This window comes from Triticum dicoccoides, chromosome 1A (assembly GCF_002162155.2).
Source record: "Triticum dicoccoides isolate Atlit2015 ecotype Zavitan chromosome 1A, WEW_v2.0, whole genome shotgun sequence".
Lineage (NCBI taxonomy): Eukaryota > Viridiplantae > Streptophyta > Magnoliopsida > Poales > Poaceae > Triticum > Triticum dicoccoides.
This window is the reverse complement of record NC_041380.1, coordinates 110,216,320-110,227,476: the sequence shown is the minus strand read 5'-3', so window position 1 is coordinate 110,227,476 and position 11,157 is coordinate 110,216,320. Positions and strand designations below refer to the sequence as shown.

Here is an 11,157-nt window from a genome sequence, read left to right as displayed (position 1 = left end):
TTGGCTTTTCACAAAAATTTAACCGTAGAGCTTTCCACCAGCCAAATATGCATATAGTGATAGCATTATTTTGTTCTTGCTCTACTGTGTTACATTGCCAGCATATTCCATGTGCTGACCCGTTTTCAGGCTGCAACGTATTATGTTGCAGACTTTTCAGACGAGGAGTAAGGTTCTTAGGTCGTTGTCGTACAGCTGCTCAGCTATGCCGTTGGAGTTGATGGACTCACTTTATCTTCCAAGCCTTCCGCTATTATCGTATTAGATGGTCTTAAGTCATATTTATTGTAATAAGTTCTCTTTTGAGACATTCGATGTAATAAGTGTGTGATTGCTACTCTGTTATAAATTCTTCGAGTATTGTGTGTGTCAGCATTACCGATCCAGGGATGACACTGAAGCACAGAGACTTGATCGTTTGAGGTCGGGTCGCTACTGTAAGAGGCTGATTTGGATCCAAAAGTTTAATGCTATGGTTAGATTTTATCTTAATACTTTTCTCGTAGTTGCGGATGCTTGCGAGGGAGTTAATCATAAGTAGGAGGTTTGTTCAAGTAAGAATAGCACCTAAGCACCGGTCCACCCACATATCAAATTATCAAAGTAGCGAACACGAATCAAACCAACATGATGAAAGTGACTAGATGAAATTCCCATGTACCCTCAAGAACGCTTTGCTTATTATAAGAGTCCATTTTGGACTGTCCTTCGCCACAAAAGGATTGGGCTACCTTGCTGCACTTTATTTACCATTACCGTTACTTGCTCGTTACAAATTACCTTGCTATCAAACTACTTGTTATCGACAATTTTAGTGCTTGCAGAAATTACCTTGCTGAAAACCACTTGTCATTTCCTTCTGCTCATTGGGTTCGACACTCTTACTTATCAAAAGGACTACGATTGATCCGCTATACTTGTGGGTCATCAACAGTGTGCGGTGGCTTGGGAGTAGGTCTGCTCGCCCAAGTGGGCAGGAGGTTTGGGTATTCCCAACCTGGGCTGGCTTAATGTTGCGGTGCAATCATGATGGCCATGGCTACAAAGATCCGACCCTTCCAAACCATGGGCAGAGTTCACCGTAAAGGTGCCAGAACACTCAATGCAGTTATTCCATGCAGCAACCAGATCAACTGTGAGGGATGGAAAAACGACTATTTTAGGAGGACCGTTGGCTGAATGGGATGCAGGTCCCGGAGATCACGCCCAACCTACACTGCATCGTGGCCAAGGGTGCATGCTCCTCGCGCACAACACATCAAGCCCTCAAGGAGGGAACTTGGGCAACAGACGTAGGACCGGAACTACCGGGACCAATGCTTCAGAAGTACCTACAACTATGGTCGTGAGTGCAAGCGACCCAGCTCCAACCGGGGCATGCGAACACTATCAGTTGGTCATGGGAGCAGAGTGGACAACACTCCACGCGCTCTATGACGCGAAGTTCTGGGGACGGGAGTTATTCCAACGACAGCTTTCACATGGAACTCTGGTGCACAAATGTGATGTCGCTTCTTCGTATGGTTGGCACTCAAGAATAGATGTTGGACTTCTAATAGATTAGCGAGACGCGGACTAGATCACTAGGATGCTTGCCCCTTCTGTGACCAGGCAGAAGAATCGATTAGCCACGTACTGCTGGAATGTGTGTTTGCTAGGGAGGCATGGACGGTTCTATGTCGGGCCTTGGGTAAGCCTGAGTCGGCGCTGACTATGCCCAACTCACTCCAAGATTGGCGCGCTGACAAAACAAGAAACAAGGCAGGCCGACAAAACGAGAAACAAGGCAGCCCGAAAAGACATCAAGACGTTGTTCATGTTGGTGATGTGGGAGCTTTGGAAACACAGGAATGCAATTGTCTTTGACGATGCAACGCCCTCCATCACACAGTGTTGTAGCGAATACAAGAGAAGGGACGGACGTGGAAGAGGGCTGGCCTGCTCAAGTGTGACACCACAACGTTCTTCGTGGTGTCATCAAGGTGGGTGAGTGAGAGGGGGTTAGACACACTTGTTTAGACCGGATTAGACCGGGTGGAGTGGGCGTTGCATGCGCATTGTAATATGTTAACGGCCATCCTACCTCTCCTTCTATAATATAAAGTACATACACTCATGCGTATTCGAGAAAAAAAATGAGGTTGACCCTGCTGTCCATGGTTGGTGGATAAATGGGGCTATATTTGCCCATTGCGACACAAGATGCTCTCAGTTCCTATAGAAGGGTAGAGCGGGGGATGAAAGCATAAGCAGCGTTTCTGGTGCTCTTTCAAAAGGATTAGACAAACAACACTTCGAAATCAAATCAGAATCACTTGCATGCAGTGTGTGGTGAGACCGTGGCAAACTAATGTTGAAATGCTCCCTACCGAAATACAGCCCAGCCCTATACCGTGTAATATAACAAGCACACGTCTGAATGATCATGAGGTTGAAGGTAGGCAGGAAATTTTTGTCATGATATCCTGTGAAGATGATGAAAAGAACTGCAAGGCACTATGCTTGCAATCACTTTGTGAATAGCTCACCAATTAGCACACCACTCGGCTTTACGACGTCAGCACATGTTTAAATCCACTTTGGTAGCGGCTTGGATACTTGAACTCTGTCAAGTGTCAACCCACAGATGGGCATAAAGTATGGCCAGACATGACTGTAAGTCCTACGTATAATATACTCCCTCCGTCCCATAATGTAAGACATTTTTCGACACTACGCTAGTGTTGAAAAACGTCTTACATTATGGGACGGAGGGAGTACTTAAAAAAAGTTCTGCTACCGCGTGATCAGTCAGTTGACATAACAAAGTGGCGGAAACAATTTTTCAGAAGCAAAAACTCACAGCCAATATGATGATATCTCCTAAGCTGGACATGCTAAGACCATGTTACGATCTACTCGCTCCGTTCCAAAATAACTGAAGTTCTAGGTTTGTCCCAAGTCAAACTTGCTTAAGTATGACCGACTCTACAGAAAATGTGCAAAGATCTACAACACCAAATACACATAGTACGGAAATATATTTCATAAAGAATCTAATGAGACTGATTTGGTGTTCCAAATGTTCATTTTTTTTCATAGACTTGGTCAAACTTAAACAAGTTTGACTTAGGACAAACTTAAACGTGACGTTCATGTGTTCTGCTATCAGTACACATAATCTAAGTATGCACCCGACACATGTTGCAGCCAAATTTATGTGCTCTGCATATGAAAAAAGTGCTACTCCCTCCGATCCATATTACTTGACTTAGATTTGTCTTAGATACGGATGTATCTATCGGAGGAAGTACAAACTTTAACACGTACTCCCTCGGTACAAAATATAAGACGTTTTTAGGCTAAGCTAGCCTACAGAAACATCATATATTTTGATACGGAGGGAGTTAGTAGTTTGAGTTGTGTGACCAGTCATCAGCAAACAGACTTCCCCTGATTTGCACGACTGTATGCAACAACAGGGCCTAACTATCAATGAAAATTCAAACGATTTTCAAGCCAGATTCATGAACAATTCGCCATAAACACAACAGGGCTCTGCCTGGATAATAAGGACAGACTAACGGTGGAAGGAGACTCTGCAATACATTCTCAAGTGGAAGATGGGATTCGAACATGGGTGGTTGATTCCAATCCCACCTTCTGCATAAGAATATACTACTAAGGAAGATCTCTCCTGGATAGTAAAAAGCAGGAACTGCGGAAGATCATAAATAACATCCAGGAAAACATTTTAGTTGAACATTACCAAGTACATGCAACAAAAAGTTTCCAGTGTGCATGGGCTCACAAGTTGAAAGATGACCGAAGGTCAGGATTTCATAAAGATCTCAACTAAGCATTAAGAACTAATTATTAATGAAGTGGGCGGGATAGGTCTACAGATACAGTAGCCTACATCACATGATAGCATTGTAAGTATTGCTAAATAGAAGCAGTTGGGGTGATAAGCCAAAAGTACAACTAGAAATATACGCACCGTTGAAAAGTTAGACTTCGACTTAGTCATGCATGCAAACAAAATCATTTAGATGGTAACTGAAACCAGAGGTGGATCCAAGCTAAAAAAAACCATGACGTGATATCCTATATGGCTATATCTTACAGATTTTTCTTTTCTTTTTGCCTATATATAGTTTTAAGAAAGTGTTTCTCGACCAGGCACCCATATTTGAAGAAATAAATAAATTGGAACAATAAATTCACTAAGACAACTAGGAAAGAAGCACACAGTGTGCTACGAATATACAAAGTACTGTACTAACTAGTAGCCTTACAGATAAAAGAGAACTTGTTACGTGTAGAAGTGAACTCAGGTTGTAGCTTCAGTAGCTGAATTTACTGGCTGATCAGTATCATGAACAGAGACAATGATCAGCAATCAGCAAACAGTTATAAGTTTTTAACCATGCAATGTAACACACATAGTATAATGAAGAAAAGCATCATATGCACAAACTGTACAAGGACATGTTATTTTTTTCTCACTTCCAAGATAATACTGAAAAGAAAAGGAAAGGTAGCAACGACACACAGTGAAACATGCGAACCTATTCAAATAACCTCACGCAAACCAAACATATGCTTATTATGATACACCCGAACTTCAATCAGCCATAAAATGTCTTATATCCCTATTCTCAAACACTCAAAAGTATATGCACCACCCTAGTACCTTCTGGGTTCGGAAGGTTGTGAGGGACCTTCCTTCCTAAAAGTTCCACAGAACATGCATCGAGCAAACTTGGGTGAAGGTGGATCAAGAGCTGGCGGAACATGCCGAGTACGAAAGGCCTGGTTGATGTCGCTGGGCATGCCACCGCGCTCTGCACCGTCACTGCACCTACGCTGCACACCTCCCCTGGACCCGTTGCTACGAGAGTGCCTTAGCTCCTTGAGTTCTAAGCTGTTGACCTCTGCCTCCCCAGCTGCCCCTTGATTCCTCTGGTTCTGGTCTTTAGGCATAAGCCTCTCCTCCCAGATCAGACCAGATGAACCAGACCTCCTAAATGTTTGGGAAGATCTCTGCAGCTCTGCCATCTCCCTTTGGTATTACTTCCGTCCTTCTCTACCTGTGTTCGTGGGTGTTTCTCTCAGTGTTCATGCCTAAGAAGTTGCATAATAAGGTCTGCAGTGGGGAGGAAAGTGTGTATTGACCAAACCTAATAATATACATGCATATCAAGGAAGGGTAACCATAACAAATTCAGGATGAGTCACATGATGGTGATAACTGGAGAAGGCTCAAGACGAAGGGAGGATATAAGGTATATATCAATGTATGTACAATGCATTGACACCAAGTAGTGTATTGATAAAACGGGACCCTCTGCCTGCCTACACAAGTACTATTAGCTGAAACACCATCTTGTTTGTTGTGATGTATTCAAGAGCTAACAGAATATTGCCTAAAGTAGCTTAACATTAAATGCAGAATCAACAGCAAATATCATCACCCCTTTCTTCTTGCCTTAATGCACTATTAATCCTGGATTGTAAAGCAGCTGAAAGGGATACGAAATGCGCAGATATACAGAAAAGTAGTAGATGACCCTGCCACAATGTTAACTGATGGTCTAAAAGACATAACAGAATCTCCAGCGAGCCCTAACTTACAGTTACGTACGTGGCAACAAGAAGTAACAAGCTAGTTAACATCATTTACCAACTATAGCAGCTAGTTATTCTTGAATGTTGATTCCTTCCTCCTAAAATTAACCAGAATGTTAAATAGTCCGACTGCAGAAGTGACACTTCATGTTCCATTCTCTTTGACAGTAGTGCTCCCAAGTTGCTAACGCAGCTGCCATAAACATCATTCTGACCAAGCTGAGCAGAGAACAGACAATATTGCAGTTTATATGCACTTGCTAGGTGCGCTAGCTAATTGAAACCCTATCCTTAGCCTTGAGAAGCTCAGTCAGAGATTTTGGGCCTTCAAAATCATTTGAGAAAGAACCCCCATGAGGCATGCGAGCAGCAGAGTGGCTAAAGCGTGACTTAGATACACAATTCTCTTCTTTTATCTGAGCTAGGGTCTTTGGCCCAGTAAAATCTGTGGTAGGATGTTCAGAAGATCTAGCAGAAATTACATTGTGCTGTTTTCCTCTACGTTTCTTCTTCTGCCCCCTGAAGGTAGCACAGACAACAGACTGAGGACACTCCTCTATGAAGAACTCTTGCCTGTAATGAGTGGATCTTGATTCAATGCCTTGGAAACCACTCACGGGTTCAAGACCCCGACGCCTCTTAGTGCGACCCTTCCTGCTCTTGGCACCTTTTCTCTTCTCAGGTCTTCTCTTTGAAGCGTGTCTTGTCTCAGTATGCTGACGAGGAAACACATCATCTGCTGCTGAGCCGATGAAGCTGGAATTGAAGAACATTCTATCATACTCATTAGAACTTGGCATTGCAAGCTTTCTTGTATTGTGTGGTATGTGTCCCAAAGTGGTCTCAACATCAGGGTCTTGAACTCCTTCAGGATGACTAACATAACCATGTTGATCATCAAAGCTACAAAATGCTTGCCCATAGTACCATGAATCATAATAATCCCGATCATAACAGACTGGATCTCCAATATCATATTTCGCATGAAGCACCTGAGCATCTCTTTTCTGCGCCAATTGTTTCTCAAGGTCATTCTTGTTAGAGAGCCCATCATCAACGAGCACATCAAATCCAGGGGAGGAATCACGACTTCAATCTTGCTCTGCGTCATCCATTGTTGAATATTCTGAGCTCTGATCTGAGTGGGTGAAACACTTTATGTATTCACCAGTGTCAATTGATGTTTCAGGCGTGACCGAAATAGGACCATCAAATTCGAGATATATTGACTCAGGAACTTCTTTTGAGTGGCATTTCTTTATGTGGTACAAGGTGTCCTGACAAGGACTTGTGTGAGCACCCTTCAATGCCTCAACCATCTCATCTCCAGCAGAATTTTCATTGACAGCAGGATTGAAAGTAGTAGCCTCAGAAGAAATCGCTGATTCAGTGTTAGGGGTTGGCTCATGTAGGAAGGGGCTATTGTCACCTTTTTTGCAGCCAGAGCTATAGTAGAAATAACAAGGATTGGCTGTCTTGACAGAAATAGAACCATCTGATGAGGGTGGGACTGTCAAGGACTTGGTTCTGTTGAAATTTTCCATTGGCTGCAACAGGAGAAGCTCATCAGACAACAAGCACCAACACACTATCAGGGCAATTCATCGAAATACCACAACCTGATATTCTATGGAATCTCATATTCTATTTGTAGAATTGGTACATGAGCATAGACAAACTCAAATAAATTAACCGCCGGGTCAAGTGAGTCCTCCTTTTCCTACCTGATTTCATGGTTATAAATTTCCACCCCTAAACGAAATGCAGGCATGCAGAAAAGCACAAAACTACACATAGAAATGAAATTGTTTGCTGTCACAAACTCACAATGCATACAAACAAGAAATTCTACGAAATTCTACACCGAATTGTCGCTGACTAACAGTGGGCAGGCTCAGCGTGCAAGGTGTAATAGAAGAATTGGGGCTAATGTATACCTAGAATAAGCTCAAGGGTGTTTGTGAATATTTTTGTAAGCAAAGAGAGATCCACTATGATGATGACATATTAGGCATGCAACCCTTCTTCGCAAATTACACCACAACAGTAGTTAGCCTGACACAAGCGTAATAATGACACCCGTCCACCAAAGCAAGCGTCCTAGGTAGGCATGCAAGCAAGCATGGAAGTACACGCACTTCTTCCTTTTGCGATTACAGAAGCACACACACATATCAATTCGAAGGTATTGAGCTCAGAGGTTACGGGTGTACGGATCACACACAGGGTGGCGAAAGGTGCAGCTTGGGTTGACGCAGCTGCCGTGGAACCAGTACCAGCAGTTCCTGGGGTTGAACCGCGCGCCCTCGCAGTGGCGGTACTCGCACTTGGACCCCTGCAACCAAAACCGCACACGAACTCCGATCAGTAAATCAACCAACCGAGGCGGCATCCAGCTGCCATTCACCGGCAAGGAGACACAGAAACCAAACGAATCGACGGATTTGCGATAGGGTTTTGAGTGGTACGGCACCTTGGTGCAGCTGACGCGGGAGACGAGGAAGAAGACGCAGTCCGTGTTGCTCCTCCTCCAGCGCGGGTCCTCGCCCTCCTCCGCCGCCGCGGAGACCATCGCTCCCTTGCCTCTCGTCCGCTGCGTCGTCGGCGGAGGGGGCGCCGGTGGTGGCGGTGTGGGAAATGGGGAGGCGGCGGTGGACGCGACGGTTCGGGAGGAACGAAAAAGGTTTTGAATTTTACCTTTTTTGAGGGAGAAAAAGGGTTTTGAACTTTTTGGTGCATTGGGTCTAGGAACGAATCGCACTCTGTTTTTCGCAAATGCATGCCAGTCCCTCGAATCGCGTTCTGTTTTTCGCAAAAGCGTCAGATTTATCTTTTTTGCACAGCCTTCATTCAACGTATTTCGTCCTAAAAATTTACACAAATATATACTATGCCTTCATGTATATTTGTATTTTTTTCATTTTTTTAAAAAAATATGAATTTTTATGAATTTTGTTTTTTTTAACTGGCCACCATAAAGGCTGAGCTCCAAAAGGCATTTTCGTATAAATAACCACTTTTTACAGTATAAATGCCAAAAAACGGTGCTACAACAATTAAAGATCGCTAGTTCTACTCTAGGTGTAAAATACATCACTTTGTGATTCAAATATACACAACCAGCCGTTGAGCGTGTAAAACTAATTCGTGTCGTGCAAACGCCCAACTGCGAGGCGGTACCTTCCCGTGTCACAGTCTCTCTCCTCCACCCGCCTCCCACTGTTGACGATTTCGCCCTAGTAGTCGCCCGCTGCCGCTCGACCGTCGATCCCTGACCCCACCGACAGCCGCGTCGCCGGAGGCCCCATTGGCCGGAGCGTGCAGCGCCCTTGATGGCTCCCGTAGCTCGTCGCCACCTTCCATAGTAGAACTACGGGTTGCCAGAGCTTGGAGGGGTTGTCGAACAACCAACATGGCTGAGCCGAGCTGCCATTGCTTCGGTTGGCGTTGCCGGCATTGCGTGACCGCAAATAAGCTCAGCCACTAGTTGCACACCATCAAGGAGGCATAGGAGACCCAACTGCACACCCACAACAGCCGACGCGACCACCATCAACGCTCCGACTAGCAGCCGGTCATTCCTTCATCCCCGCACGAAACCTGTTCGACAAAATCCCCCCAAGGTGAAAATTTGATTAAACTTGCCGGGATTTTTTTTTTGCACGTAGATGTAGTTTGATGTTGATTTCCGTATTGTAGATGGGCTCATGCGGCTCCTCTAGTTGGGACGATTCCTCATCGGATGAGGAATTTGACTTGGCTGAGGAAGAGGACATTGCTTTGCTCATAGCGTTGCACAAGCGAAAGAAGCCGAAGCACGACGGTTCTGTGTTTGGCCATGAGTACACACGGAGAGAATGGGTAGAGACGCACAAAAGATTGATGCACAATTTTTTTGGTACTCCGCCGGTTTTTTTCCAGAGAGGAATTTTCATCGACGTTTCAGAATGTCCAAGGATTTGTTTATGCACATTTATGCTTGGACATGGCACTAAGCAGAAGGTCACTGCCGCACTGTGCATGATGGCCTATGGTGTCCCAGATGATTACATTGATGGCAATTTGGCAATGACAGAGAGCACTTCTATCTTTTATATCAAACAATTTGCAAAGAGTATGGTAGAAGTGTTTGGTCTAGAGTACTTGAGATCACCCAACGCTTAGGACACTCCGTGGCTTTTGGAGATGAACAAGCCCATGGGTTTCCAGGTATGCTTCAGTCTACCGATTACATGCACTAAAAGTGGAAGAATAGTCCTATGAAATGGCATGGACAGTTCAGAGGATGCAGCAAGGATACCACCATCATTCTTGAGGCTGTGGCCGATAAGGAGACATGGATTTGGCATGCCAGGATCTTGCAATGACATTAATGTGCTCAACTAATCATCTCTTTTTGCGAAGTTAGCCAATGGAGAAGCTCCACCAGTGAACTTCCAAGGAACGCCCACACATACAACTATGGGTACTACCTTGCGGATGGGATCTATCTGAAGTGGCCTACTTTCATGAAGCCAACCTCAAGCCCCCAAGGTAAGAAAGAATTTTACTTTGATAATGCTCAAGTGACGGCTAGGAAAGATGTGGAGATGGCTTTTGGGATTTTGCAAACCCAATTTGCAATTGTGCAAGGGCCGGCTAGATTTGGGATGAGAAAAACCATGACTGCTAGTGTGATCACGCACAACATGATCATAGAGAATGAGCGAGGATAGGATTTGGATTACACCTTTTTATGACCTCATAGGACACGTGTTCAGCTGAGTAGAAGATAAGATCAAATCAGACGCTTCATTGAGGTGTATCATGATAGAGAGGCCGATATGCACAATGATCTTCAAAAATACTAGAACATATAAGTGTTGGGTAACGTAGTAATTTCAAAAAAATTCCTACGCACACGCAAGATCATGGTGATGCATAGCAACGAGGGGAGAGTGTGATCTACGTACCCTTGTAGACCGACAGCGGAAGCGTTATATCAACGCGGTTGATGTAGTCATACGTCTTCACGATCCGACCGATCCAAGCACCGAAACTACGGCACCTCCGAGTTTCAGCACACGTTCAGCTCGATGACGATCCACGGACTCCGATCCAGCAAAGTGTCGGGGAAGAGTTCCGTCAGCACGACGGCGTGGTGACAATCTTGATGTTCAACTGTTGCAGGGCTTCGCCTAAGCACCACTACAATATTATCGAGGATTATGGTGGAAGGGGGCACCGCACACGGCTAAGAAAACGATCACGTGGATCAACTTGTGTGTCTAGGGGTGCCCCCTGCCTCCGTATATAAAGGAGCCAAGGGGGGTGCGGCCGGCCCTAGTAGGAGGCGCGCAGGAGGAGTCCTACTCCTACCGGGAGTAGGACTCCCCTCCCTTTCCTTGTCCAAGTAGGAGAGGGGGAAGGAAGGGAGAGAGGAGAGGAAGGAAAGGGGGGGCGGCGCCCCTCCCTCCTTGTCCAATTCGGACTAGGGGGAGAGGGGGCGCGCGGCCTGCCCTGGCAGCCCCTCCTCTTCTCCACTTTAGGCCCATGAGGCCCATTAAC

At 45.1% G+C, this 11,157-nt stretch overlaps 2 protein-coding genes across 2 annotated transcripts; both read right to left on the bottom strand.

The window, feature by feature from the left end:
* Nucleotides 1-4,519: 4,519 nt before the first annotated feature.
* Nucleotides 4,520-5,112, bottom strand: LOC119269026 (uncharacterized protein At1g15400-like). The gene has a single exon (XM_037550801.1). The coding sequence runs from the start codon at nt 5,038-5,040 to the stop codon at nt 4,669-4,671; it is 372 nt and encodes a 123-aa protein (XP_037406698.1). The 5' UTR covers nt 5,041-5,112; the 3' UTR covers nt 4,520-4,668.
* A 417-nt stretch (nt 5,113-5,529) lies between these two features.
* On the bottom strand, nt 5,530-8,232 carry LOC119268947 (zinc finger CCCH domain-containing protein 34-like). Its single transcript, XM_037550699.1, has 3 exons — nt 8,084-8,232; nt 7,835-7,945; nt 5,530-7,157 (listed from the first exon to the last, which is right to left on the bottom strand). Exons 1-3 carry the CDS (start codon nt 8,180-8,182, stop codon nt 6,702-6,704), a joined length of 666 nt encoding a protein of 221 aa, XP_037406596.1. The 5' UTR covers nt 8,183-8,232; the 3' UTR covers nt 5,530-6,701.
* Nucleotides 8,233-11,157: the final 2,925 nt, after the last annotated feature.

What these genes read in the sequence shown, in the direction of transcription:
- LOC119268947 (XM_037550699.1), bottom strand. Translation starts at nt 8,182, where the DNA reads ATGGTCTCCGCGGCGGCGGAGGAGGGCGAGGACCCGCGCTGGAGGAGG. An exon ending in CCCGCGTCAGCTGCACCAAG is followed by an intron (nt 7,946 to 8,083) that starts GTGCCGTACCAC and finishes TTTTGGTTGCAG; the next exon opens with GGGTCCAAGTGCGAGTACCG. An exon ending in GCTGCACCTTTCGCCACCCT is followed by an intron (nt 7,158 to 7,834) that starts GTGTGTGATCCG and finishes CTCCTGTTGCAG; the next exon opens with CCAATGGAAAATTTCAACAG.
- LOC119269026 (XM_037550801.1), bottom strand. Translation starts at nt 5,040, where the DNA reads ATGGCAGAGCTGCAGAGATCTTCCCAAACATTTAGGAGGTCTGGTTCA.